This window comes from Psittacula echo (genome assembly GCF_963264785.1).
Source record: "Psittacula echo genome assembly, chromosome: 1".
NCBI classification, from domain to species: Eukaryota; Metazoa; Chordata; class Aves; order Psittaciformes; family Psittacidae; genus Psittacula; species Psittacula echo.
In genome coordinates, this window is record NC_137735.1 from 147,621,489 (window position 1) to 147,634,425 (window position 12,937).

Here is a 12,937-nt window from a genome sequence, read left to right on the forward strand (position 1 = left end):
CTGTGTCTTTTCACATCTGAGAGAGATGGTAAATGTCTTTTCTTCCTAGCCCCCTTGCTGGTCTCTTTATCAGTTGTGACTATGCTAATGAAGATGGGAAGGGTCAGTTGAAGTCAGGAAGGAAGAACTGGGCAGGGGGAAGAAAAGATTTGAGATTAATAAAAGGATGTTTAATGAGTAGTCTTTGCAATTACAATGAGGAGCCAGAGCTTGAGCTTTGGGAGGATTTTGACCCACAAACTGATTAACAAAAAACAGCTCTAGTGAAAAAGGAAGAAGTGGGATTTGTAAGAGGACTGGTGAAGTCAAGGCACAGTGTGTGCTAACCTAGTGTCAGGGCACTGATTTGCTTGGTTGTGACCAAAGAGAGGCGTGGTATACAGGACTCTGGCTCTGAAGCGGGTAAGGGGGGCAAATGTTCCCAAACCCATGGATCAGAGGGACCAGGTGATGACTTACAAACTCAGGCTGGTACTAGAGAACATCCAGATGGAGGGGGGGGAATAAAATATGGCTTCCTGTTCCTGCAGCAAGGCTTCTTTAGTATTTTTTTTTTCTTCCATTATATCAATTCACCATCCAATTCCAAAGAAAATTTAATATACCTGCTCTAGCCCTTTTTTATGTGACAGCAGCTAGGAATGTCGTAGACTGGTCATTTGGCTTTAATCCTCTTGGTGTGTTTTGCAGAGGAGAAGGCAGGTTGTTAGACCAGGTGGTTTTTATAGCAAATTAAGACTCATCTGCTTTGCAGCCAGTCTTCTTGCTTTTATGGTTTGTTCTGTTGCAGTTTTTATTTTAGTGTAATACCCCTTCTTTCCTTCCTTTTCCCTTTTTCCTGTCAGCATTTGTCATTTCCATACCTTTTCACTCATTTTTAAAATCTTTTTTTCTTTTTCTGTTTTCAGATAGATCTGTGTTTTTTCTCATTTGGTTTTCAACAGACTTGTCCATAGTTTTAGCCTTGCAGGAATAGTCTTCACTAGTAAGACCTTAATCACCTTTTCTTACTAGTTCCTTCTGCCACAGGTGTACTTGTTCATTAGTCACCCTTTTGACATGAAATTATAATGTGTTAGTTCCTTGTAGTAAGGATAGCAGAATTACAGGGTAGGTCAATTTCTGTGAAGCATCCTTTGAGGGAGCAGTTGGGATTTAAATGGCAGAGCAGTATCATTGGCTGTTTCTGAGGTGCTCATTGTTCACTACATTTTTCACGTCACCTTTATGTCAAGGCACAGCAAAAGAGGATACGTAGAAGCTCATGTAGATGTTTTTAGTCCTACGTAAATGTTCTGGGAGTCGTTAATAGGAATTTATTATCTTTTTTGATGACTTACTTTTATGAAGAAGTAGCATCATCGTTGCTGATCTTGGCTAATCCTTCCTTTGCAGTTTAAATGTTGTGGGGTGGTGTACTTCACAGACTGGCTGGAAATGACAGAGATGGACTGGCCCCCTGACTCCTGTTGTGTCAGAGAGTTCCCAGGATGCTCTAAGCAGGCACATCATGAGGATCTCAGTGACCTTTATCAGGAGGTAAGAAGAAAAGCGTGGATATTTCGGAAGGCTTTGTATGTTCTTCCTGATCCATTTTCCAAACTCATAATTTGCAATGCAGCAGAAGGATTTGTTGAGTAATTGTGTTTATGGAAAGTATTTTTTGTGTTTGTTTATGTTTATTATTGATTAGTGCTGAAGCAGAGGGAGAAAGAAAGAAAGGAAAAAGGAGAGAAACAACCCACCCACCCTTACCTGGAAGTGAGATGAGTTGTTAGCAGTGCAGTTGACATCTGAGATGTGCTTAAATGTTTTATAATGGTTAGGTTGGAGTTGAAATTTGCTTCAGTCAGAAATTAAAAAAACCCCTCAAATAGTTTTAGTGTAATGTCCAGTCTCCACATTGCCAAATGAAGAGAAATTCTACTTTCTGTGAAGTAATGAGGACTGGAGTGGTATCTTGTACACTGAAGGATGCTTTTGAGAAGTCCTTTGGAAGATGAGAGCTCTTTTGTTAACAGGGCTCATGCAAGAAGGTAGGTAATTCAGTTGCTCCACTGTGAGAATGCACAGAAACTTTGTGTGAAAATGCTCTTTCTCTCTAACCCTACTACATTACACTAGGATTATTATTGGAAAAAAAAAATCTAAAACAAAAGCCTTAAAATCGAGAGAGGACCTATTTAAAGTGGGTGAGGGAGGTGATCATAGTAGCAAGTCATTACTGTTCTTAGGTTGAAAATTACACAAACAAGTACATATGTTCTCTACTACACAATTTTAACTGTTCTCACAAAAATGCCGGGTAGTCCAGTAGTGGCAAACCCCATGTCTACGTCAAGTAGTTAGGAGATTCTGAGAAGAGATATATTCTTCATTTGCTTTCTTTAGAAGTAATATAGAGTGCATAGAAAGGAGGATGAGCCTGAGAAGTGTCCTTCCAGATGCTGCAGCATGAACATTTTTCCAGCAGACAATGGAATTCTGCATTATGGAAGATCACCCAAAGAACTATTTTATCTTGTCCCAGCCTCTTACCACTTTCAAAACTTTCTTACAAGAATCTAATTATGTACCTTTTGTTGAGATGCTATGGAGAGATACCTCTGAAGCGGGGGAGATCCACAGTAAAAACAAGCCAAGATGAATATTAGCTATTGCCAGGAAACAATCTGGTTTTGTAAAATGCATTTGTATGGCATTGACTGTGCAAGCAGAAATGATGTAATTGATTACGGACATTCAGACATCCATTCTAGGCCTGGTGTGATTCCACTAGGAAGTGAGAAGAAAGAGCTGCCAAAAGGGTAGTGCCTCAGAAGGCCAGTCTGTGCTAGGGAACCTGAAAGACAGTGGCAGAGGCTGTTTTCTTTCCATCAGCTACTTGTAGAGACTCTCCTGCCTTATGGCAGCACTGGTTACACTTTGGAAGTGTTAGTCTCTGAATCGCAAAGCACTTTAGGAGGCCCCAGAAGAAGCCTAGTCTCTTACTCATGCTTGAAGAAGAATGAACTGTGGCTTACTTTGCAATAATCGTTTTTTTGTAATACTGCTGCCAGTATTGACACCACACAGACCAACTCTGCCATAGAGAGTGCTCAAGGTGTGTAAGTGTGTGGAAGCTGCAGAATGTTCATTTGCCTTGAGCATCCTTCCTGCTTATGTGAAAAGGCAAGAGTACATAAGCAGTGTCACTCAATGAAAAACAAATTGTTGAGCTTGAGAAGCTCAGAAAATTCTGAGGAGTACTAGTCATTGGAGTGTCTTGTTGAAACTGCAAGGTTTTCTTACGTCATCTCTTCTGCTAATATTTCATTCTTCTAGCCATGTTTCGGGAAAGTGGTTCTCTGTGCACTTTGTATGTGTAAATTCTTTCAGTTCTACTTGTAGAAAATTAACAGCCAAAGATGATGATGTTGTAGAACATCAGGGCTTTGTTAAGACCCACTTAATAAAGCCTGCCTGGCTTTTTTATGAAAGAAACCTAAAGGGCATATTTATGGTTCTTCCCCTACCATACCCCAGAGCATTTTGGATAGCTTCAGCTTTCAGAAGAAAATATTTTTGCTTCTTTACTGCATAATCCCTTAAAAAAATGGACAAGCTATATTCTGTTTTACCAGCCACAAAAATACTCTGTTACTTTATGAGATGTACAATATTTGGTTGGCAAAACATTTTTTTTCCATGGTCTTTGCTTGTGGGTTGTTTCACAGGCTCATAGAGTGTGCTTGCTAATGTGTTTATCAGTATCATGCAAAACCAGCTTGCACTTGCAAAGCTAATCGGTCTGACTTCTGCTTTGGAGATTTGAAGGAGAAAAGCCTTTTTAGAAAGTGATTCCAAACAAACTTGCATAATTTGGTAATTTGAGAGGGAGCCTGATGGTATTAGGCTCACCAGCCTAAAATTGGCTTATGTAAATGCTTTGCAAGTTCATTTTGGTACTTCAGAAAAATTCTTTGTAGTAGCTCAGAAAACTGAAGTTTATTTTGGCTGGGATTGATCACATAGGTTTTTTTTTGTAGTTGTGCTGCGATTTTCTACTGGGATTTTGTCTAAGCTAGAATCCTTCACAATCCTTCACAATTCAAATTCTGTAGGAAGAAAGGTGGCTTAGAGTTTTGTTTGAGAGTATTATTTTCAAAGCTATTTTTCAAATGTGTTAGTCGTCTTGGACTGCTTTTATTCTGATGAGCTTCACCTTTGTTGCAGTCCATGGAGCAGTCCAACCTTAGAGCGTGGTTGTGAGGGAAATGCATCATGACATATGCGAAAAACTCAGATATTTACTGTGGTCTGAGGACAAGGGGAGCTCTGCCCATCTTGTGACCAGGAACTAGAATTTAGACAAAAGGATTGGTAGGAGTTGGTGTCTTCATAAGAATCAAAATTGCATAGTCAATATTTTTTTTGTATTCTGGTATACTTTGAGTATACTCAAAATTTGAGCATACAAGAGATCTGTTGAATATGCTGATGATTCTCTTTCCTACCCTGAGAATGCCTTCTTTAAGATCTGCTCCTTATTCTGAGATGTTGCAGTAAATCAGAAATATATGGTTTGTTTCCACTTTGAGACTGAGAAGATAAAATAGCCTTTGTAATAAATATGAATCAGGCCTTTAATCTGTAGCTCTGTGGGAATTTGAAGCTAATTCTTCTGAATGATTGCTGCACAGTTTTATACTATTTTTGAGTTATCAACAAGAGCTGCCTTTTTAGCGACAAACTTTTACTTTCGCAGGGGAAGTATATTTACGTACCCTTTGATTGAAGGCTACCAACTATGAATGTGTTGCATAAGCAGAAATAAAATGCATGAATGTGAGGATAACAGGGGTGGCTGGATATTTCTCAATTTTAAAACTGATTTTGAATGTGTATTAGAGCAGAACTGCAAGAACATCATTAAATGGAGAGAGACAGTCTAGTTCAGGCATAATTCGTCTCAATTATGTGTCTGTACTGCAGGAGATGCAGGAATTAATGTTACTGCTTTCTGCTAATGGATGTTTCCTCTAGGCAATGAATGAACTGAATTTGAATACTGCTGTGGTTGAGTATTTTTAACTTGTGACTAGCATGTACCTTCATTCCTTAAAGTTACTAAAAGTATTAAAAGCAGTCCGCTTGTCTGTAATTAAAAAACAAATTTAGAAAGTAGTATAATTACAGCACTGTCTTCTAGTTCAAGAAGACACCAATGTGACATTTTTTGTTCCTCATCAAGTTCAATTACAATGCTTTTTCTACAGTGTTTTTTTTTTTCTTTTCAAGTGTCAAAGAATCCACATTCACTCATTGTTCAGTGTCTAAACTATATTAATGTTTAGAAACCAACACGGCGAAATGAAGAATGGAGCAAAGAGATTGAGATCCTTTAACTCTGGTACCAGTATCATAAAGTGCATTAATTTAATTTAGATACTCAATGAAAATCTGTTGACTGCAGCATGAATTTTGTGTGTGAGGCAAGAATCGGGCCTTTCATCGAATATACTGGGAACTGTAGCATTTGAAATTGTTGGCTTTGGGGAATTGCAGTGTGATTGAAAAGTGTTATTTAGCATGTCCTGTCTTCAGATTCTGTCCCTTTGATCAATTGCTTTCTTCTCACAGAAAAGCTATAAGAAACATGTAGTAAGGATATAAACACAAAAATGACATTTTGAAGACAGTGCCTATCTTGATGGGTTCCTTGTCTTCTGAGACCAATGCCTATTGATTATTTGGGATGTTATCCCATCCAGTCTGTTACTCTGAATTTTCCCTTGGTGGCTGTGTTCCTTTGAGTTTTGCAGCTTTGCAGGTTGTGAAGTCTTGCAGAGTTTAGAATAGAGAATAAACATCGGCCAGTCATTAAGGGTCCCTCTTGTCAAGATTTTATCCTGTCCGAGACTGGGCATCACCTTTCTTGAGCAACAAGCATTGTAGCTTTTGTTTGTACTATTGTACAGTAGTTCAATTTGTGGATCCTTGCTGCCTTAAGAGGGCTTGGGAGCTTTTCTAAAGCCTTTCACAGTAATTATTGGTTGGCCATGTGTGCAAAATATGGAGCATGTGCTGATGGTTTGGAAAGAAACAAATTTCCATTTCTGGGAAACATCAACTTGGGATGTTTTAACATAGTTTTTCACCAGATCCTTTCTGTGTAAATAATAATTGTTGTTAATCTGTACATAATTGCAGAGGTGGTGTGTGTGACCATATTCCTAATACAATGTGTGGATTGTCACCTCTTTGGAGCAGGGTCAAGCTGCCTGCCTGGGTTGCTTTAAGTAACAACAGCACAAGATATGAAGCAAAACTGGCCGTTGGTATGCCATCATCAGAGTAATTGACAGGGAAGTTTCTATATTCAAATCTGAAATTATGCCAGTTAATTTTAAAACATAGGCAGAATGTAACTAGCATAAGTGGATATGCTTTTTGCAATGAGGAGATGCAAGTAATTCAGAAATGAAAAGTAGGCGTAATGCCACATGTACCTAGTATTATTATCACTAAGTACTAAAGAAGGTCTGTTTGTGTACCCCCTGTGTTCTGGAAATTTGTCAGAAGTCCTCCATTAAAGGTTATTTTATTCAGTGCTCCTTAATGGTGACTGGAATGTAATGATTTTTCTACTCCCTAGAGACTTTCTGTGGAACTAAGTAAGCTGGCATATAATGAGCCCAGAAAAAAGAGAAAAGGTGGGAAGAAACTGATGGGGTTATGCAGGTCTGTAGATATTTCCTATAATGTTGTTTAAACTTCAGATTGTCGTGGTAATTGTATAAAAAGTCTGATGAGTTTAAAATAATTGACAACTTTGACTTTGAAGACCTGCAAATTGAGGAGAGAAACAAGATGGTCAAGAGGATTTTTAAACCTTCACTACACCAGTTGCATTTCTTTAGAAAACAGTTATATTTCGTAGGAACTTGGAGTGATTTCTGAATTAGAGTAGCATAGATCTTTTAGAGCTTACATGCAGTAACCTCTCAGTGTATTAGAAAACTTGAATATATCATTATGGAAGTGACTAAAATGAAGGCAAAATAATTTTCAAAGTATTGTTTGAAGGAGGCAGGAGAGAAATTATGGGGAGCCAGGAAAGCCACTAGGTAGAATGAGCTAAACCTTGGAAACTGCAAACCAAATAATATCGACTAACTTTTAAAATTTTTTTTGTTTCATAGGGATGTGGTAAAAAAATGTACACTTTTTTGAGGGGAACAAAGCAATTGCAAGTGCTGAGATTTCTAGGAATCTCTATTGGAGTAACGCAGATCTTGGCTATGATCCTCACAGTTACTTTGCTGTGGGCTCTCTACTATGACAGAAGGGATCCTGGAACGCATCAGATCATGGCCCTGAAGAGTGATACCTCGCAGCAGCTGTCATGTAATTCTGTGGAGCTACTGACACCAAGCCTGACAAGGATATTTGAACATACATCCATGGCAAACAGCTTTAATACACAGTTTGAAATGGAAGAGCTATAGCTGATGCAATGAATCTATGAAGTCACAAAGGGTTTTAATTGGGTTTTCTTCTTGTTATTCTGTTCCATCAAGATATGCCAGATATACCAGTCTTCATGTGAATCAGAAACAGCTGATGAATGGAAGTGAAGGTCAGCAAAGAAAGGATAACCCAGTCAGCCTCTTAGCCATAGTCTCAGCCATGAAACAGAGTTGAATGTGTTTTTTAAAAGGCACTCATTCACTGGGCACAGTAATGCTTAACATTGTCACAAGCTGTGTGATGTGTAAAACACTGATTCACTCACAGGCAGACAACCTCTAAGGAAGCATCACAGGAAAAGAAGAGAAATACTCATCTTCGGAAGAAATGACTGTTCTTTGGACAAACAAATGTGACTTCAGTTGAAATTGACTTTTACATTTTTAATAAGCCATTTTGAAAACGTCTTAATCAGGGATCTATGTATATATAATTGTGTGGGTTTGTGCGTGCATGGGAAGCAGAACTGCAAGTCAATACTTGGGTTTAAAAATCTGCAAGATTTGTAAAAAAGGGCAAGATTTTCTTTTAACAAAACCTTTAGGTGTTGTGTAAGATGTTCTAAACCGTCTATTTTTATCTAACAACTGTTTAATTTTTAAGTTTAAATGCATTAAACGGATTGAAACCTAAACTATGACTCTGGATAATAGACTTAAATTTTCTGAGTAATTCTAGAGAATTCTTCTTTGAAACAATTTGTTCTAAGGACTATTTCTTAAGAAAGAAAGCCTTAAACATTCTTTTCAAAATGGGAATCAATATGGGAGTAGCACATTTTATAGATAAATTTTTTCTCCTGTTTGTGATTCCCCTGAAGATATAAACAAAAGACTACAAGGAAAATGCTCACAGTTCTGGATGCTATTGCAATATTGTAAAAGTGCATATGGAGAAATTATACTTTGGCGGTTTCTTCATTAAGAGCTATGTAGTGGCTTAAAATGCCAACTGGAAACAGAGTTAAAATGTATTTATTGAGATGGCGAAAGTGCATTTTACTGTATTTTTATGAACAATGTTTATTTCATAGGATTATTTTTACAATTGGCCACGCTCCTGAAATATATATTAGTTCCACTGAGTACAGTAGTCTGTGGCTAATGGGTTTTTACATAATATTGCATTTTAAAAATTCTTCCATTTGTTTTGGAATTTGTAAAATAAGAAAAGAAAAAAAGGTGTGATTTGGTAGATAATAAAATTACTTTTGTCTTAAATTCCGTAATGGCTGTTTTTATTTTGAAGTCCTAGAGCGTGAATGCTCTGTGTGGCAGCTGGGAGGGTCTCTCTGCTAGCGTGAGTTAATTTGATGTGTCTTTACCCATTCCACTTATTCTGTTGCGGAGAAACTGCATTGTAAATTTCATTTTCATTTTCTTTTTTATTGCTTCTGAGAAAGCTTCTTTAGGGGCTCATGATATTGAGCTGTTCAGCTGTGTGGGCTATTGTTTGTTTTTTAACAGTCTACGTGGGGGTGTAAGTATTTCACGGGTAGTATTGCAAGCAAGATTACCTTTCTGCTTTTGCACCTCTCCTACAGATGCTAACACTTATTTTTGGAGGTAAGAAGGTGGAGGAAGAATAGTCCTTCCCAAAATTTTGCTTGGAGTATCTTTGTCAAAAATACTTCCTCATCCAGTGCCTGGGAAGCCTTGTTGCCCAGCGGTACTGCACATGTACAGCAGAATTCCATCCTTCCACTGCTCAGCTGGGACTGTGTTGCTGTAGCTAATGATGAGGTTCCTGTGTAGAAAAAGCAGATGTTTGAGCCTGGATGCAGACCAGCTGCATCCTTGGAATGCTACAGAGGCCCATCATGGTATGCAGTGGATTGAGCCATTGCTGGAGTTCTTTTACCCTGTTAAAAAGCCAAACAAACCACAAATTGTGGAATCTTGGATTGTGGATTGCATGGATCACGTGTACACAGATATATTCAGCTGTGGATTATAGCTCAATGTAGGGAATTTCACCAGAATATAAAAAATGGTGCAGGAACTCCTGACACTAAGTTTTACTGAAGGAATGTCTGTGGGAGCTCCTTTAGCCATGCTTCAGCCATCTCAAGTCCTCCCATAGAAGGAGGTTGCCTGTGAGGGTTGCCTTCATATCTTAGGGCTCGTGAAAGAGCAAATACACAGCAAGCTGGGCTAGGGAGATGCATTGGAGAAGTCCACAGCTAGAATTAAGATATTCTGACAGGCCAGGTCATTTGCGTTTAGGCTTCCCCGATGGTGAGGAAGCACTGCCACTAGGTGTAGCCAAGTTACTTTAGGAGCAGAGGGATTTTTTGGTAGGGCTCCTTTCGAACAGGACCATCCTCCCAGACTGGTGTCTGTGGGCTTCGACAAGAGTGACATGGGCAGGGTAACCTAGCTTGGGATTGGCTGCCTAAATCCCAAACTGGTCTGCATTCAGTATGGGGCTAGTTTCATTAGGGGAAAGACTCACATGTCAAGAATGATAAAAAGTATTCCGTTCCCTAGCAAGGATTTCTGAGTATTCTGGGAAAGAATCCTTCTGAGTTGCTGAAATAGGTCTTGGCTGTAAATTGGAACACTTTCAAACTTTTTCCTTTCCCTGTGCTCAGACTTTGAGGGGTATCTGTTTTTCTAGGGCTTGTTCAAAGAGCCTGAACATTGATTGACAAGGCTGTTCTTTTCCTGTAGAGCTTCAGGATATATGTAGGAGAGAGGCTGCTTGGCGACAGAGGAACATGTAGAGATGGTTGCAGCAGTAAAAACTACTTCATCTTTTTATTTCCTTTTTACCCTGTTTTTCAGGAGTACCTGGAGGAGAAGGAATGGTGTGTTCTCTCTTCACTGCAGCAAAAACTGTAATGAACCAAATCTTTCTTGTTGCAACACAGACGACTATGGAGCTGCTCGTTAATGTTTTTCACAAGTCACTTAAGGAGAGCAACGGTGTTAGAAAATTGGTCACCCCCTACTTGCATTAGGTGTTTCTGTTCAGTCTTGTGCATCATACTAATAAGTCCATGGGACTGTGTCTGTAGCTGTGAGGCTCAGCATGCAGTCATAGGAGCCTGGGGATACTTTTAGGAGTCAAAATTCACTATTCTTGGTCTTTAGACAAGGTACTGATTTGTATGACAAGGCTTTCTGAAGGAAACATAACTACATTTTCTCTTCTTTATAACAGTTAATTTTGTAAAAACAAACCCATAAATACAGGCGAATATATAAATGATAGTGAAAGGAGAGGCTGTTTGTCACAGTGACTATGCAGTTAAATATGATGGAGGAGGGGATTTTCAAATAGTTTCTGAAGTTTTTACTGAAAAAGCATTGTATTGGGTTTGTGTAGCAAGGTTTTGGTAACGGGGGGCTGCAGGGGTGGCTTCTGTAAGAAGCTGTAGAAGCTTTCCCTGTGTCTTTGGGAGCCAATACCAGCTGGCTCCAAGACAGACCTACCGCTGGCCAAGGCCAAGCTCATCAGTAACAGTGGTAGTGCCCCTGGGATAACATAGATAAAGGGAAAAAAACAACATGCACAACAGCAATTGCATCCAGAGAGATGAGTGAAAACAGGTGAGAGGAACATCCCTGCAGACTGGTCAGTGAAGGAGGGGAGGATGTGCTCCAGACAGGAGCAGTGCAAGCATGTGCTCCATGGCTCCATACCATGGGCCATGCTCTCCATGCTGTGGCTTCATGGAGAGAAGAGCCCATGCTGGAGCAGGCTCCTGGCAGGACTCATGACCCTGTGGAGACCCACGCTGGAGGAGTTTGTGAATGCAGCCCATGGGAAGGAGTCATGTTGGAGAAGTTCATGGGGGATTGTTTCCCGTGGGAGGGATCCTGTGCTGAAACAGGGTGAAGAGTGTGAGGAGTCCTCCCTTGAGGAGTGAGGAGCAGCAGAGTCAATGTGTGATGAGCTGGCCACAACCCCCATTCCCTGTCCCCCTGCGCCATTGGAGAGTAAGGTTGAACTCAGGAAGAAGAGAGGGGTGAGGGGAAGGTGTTTTAAGATTTAGGGTTTATTTCTTATTGTCCTAGTCTGGTTTGATTGGTATTCAATTAAATTAAATTAAGCTATCCAGGTGATTATGTATGTCTGCCTTTGTCAATCAGAATATGTTAATTCCTGACTGCTCTTTTAGCCTCATGTTGACGTATCCCATTGGCTGATTGCTATTCCAGAACTCCTGATAATCTTCAGATGTTTCCATGGTCAATGGGGAAATAAAGTCTTGCTGGGCCCCAGGTGCAGGAAAGAGAGCATATGACCTCCTAAAGCACCTTCTCCACCCAAAATGTAATGATCCTTGGATTTCACTAATTTATCCTTCTCCAGACCAGCTTCTCTGAAAGCCACCCTTCTGTCTGGAGTAGCTGAGGTTGCATCGTGCTCTGCTCTGCAAAAACCTTCTCTGAGCAGTCAGCGTGTTTCCATAGCAAGTATATCCCACACCTCAAAATGTAAAGTGTACATTTTCAGTTTGTCTCTTGTGGCTGTTTTGTGGAAACACAGTCATTCTCCTTAACAATGCTCTGGGATGCTTCGCAGGCAGGTATTCTACCTTCCCTCCTCCCCGGTGCAGTTAGCTCCTGGCAAAGGTGGCTGTCACGTGTGCCAGTGCCATGGTATGTATAGCTGCTAGATGAGCATTATCTGCTCTAGCAGTCACCCTTTGTAAGTGGTCCATCCTATGGTCTTACCTGCTCTTACAGTACAAAAGGATCCTAATCTCATCTGTGCACTAGTATTTTATCAAGGGAAGTTGGTATCAGGTTTGAGGAGGCTCTGTAGCCTTCCTTTAGAGAAGGAAAATGGCTCCATGAATAAGTTATTGCAAAACCAAGTCGACCCATTCAAGCATGCAGATGTTTTATTTAAATACTCCTCAAATGCCTATTTATTCAGCATAATGTGTATTATGCTGCCTTCCGAAATACGATATATGACTGTCAAACAAAATTGTCAAAACAACAACCTCGGTTTCTTTGTATGATACACAGAAATAATTACATTTCATGTACAGTACAGATGCATTTTACACAGTCATCAACAGTCATTCACTACTAAAACAGCATTTAAATCACCTAAAACACCAAAAGAATGTGTATTTCCCAAATTCAGAATTGATTAATGATTTTGCATGTGACATGGAAACAGGCGACAGGACTGGAATTCTGCAAAATTATACTAAATTATTCCTTAAGCTGCATTTAAAAGATGAAAGTACAAGTTGCTTCAGGGGTGTCACTGTTATGCAAGTGTATTGCTGTAGTGTGTTCCTTTTAGTCCATATGAAAAGGAGGATAAAGATATTTTAGAAGATGATGGAGTCAGTAGGTTTCCTGGGTTGTATGTAGTCTGTCCCAAAGTGGATTTAGTAACTGCCTTTTTGCATTATTTACCTGATATAACTAGTCAAGATGTACCATGTGGCATAAAG

The 12,937-nt window shown here is 39.6% G+C and overlaps 1 protein-coding gene across 1 annotated transcript in view; it reads left to right on the top strand.

Annotated features, from left to right (window-relative positions):
* TSPAN12 (tetraspanin 12) overlaps nt 1-7,490 on the top strand; it is a gene marked incomplete at its 3' end in the record, with an annotated part of 44,254 nt that extends 36,764 nt beyond the window's left edge. Inside the window, exons 6-7 of the mRNA XM_080636486.1 lie at nt 1,396-1,539; nt 7,185-7,490. Coding sequence (XP_080492612.1) covers nt 1,396-1,539; nt 7,185-7,490 — 450 coding nt within the window. The remainder of the gene's footprint in view (nt 1-1,395; nt 1,540-7,184) is intronic.
* Nucleotides 7,491-12,937: the final 5,447 nt, after the last annotated feature.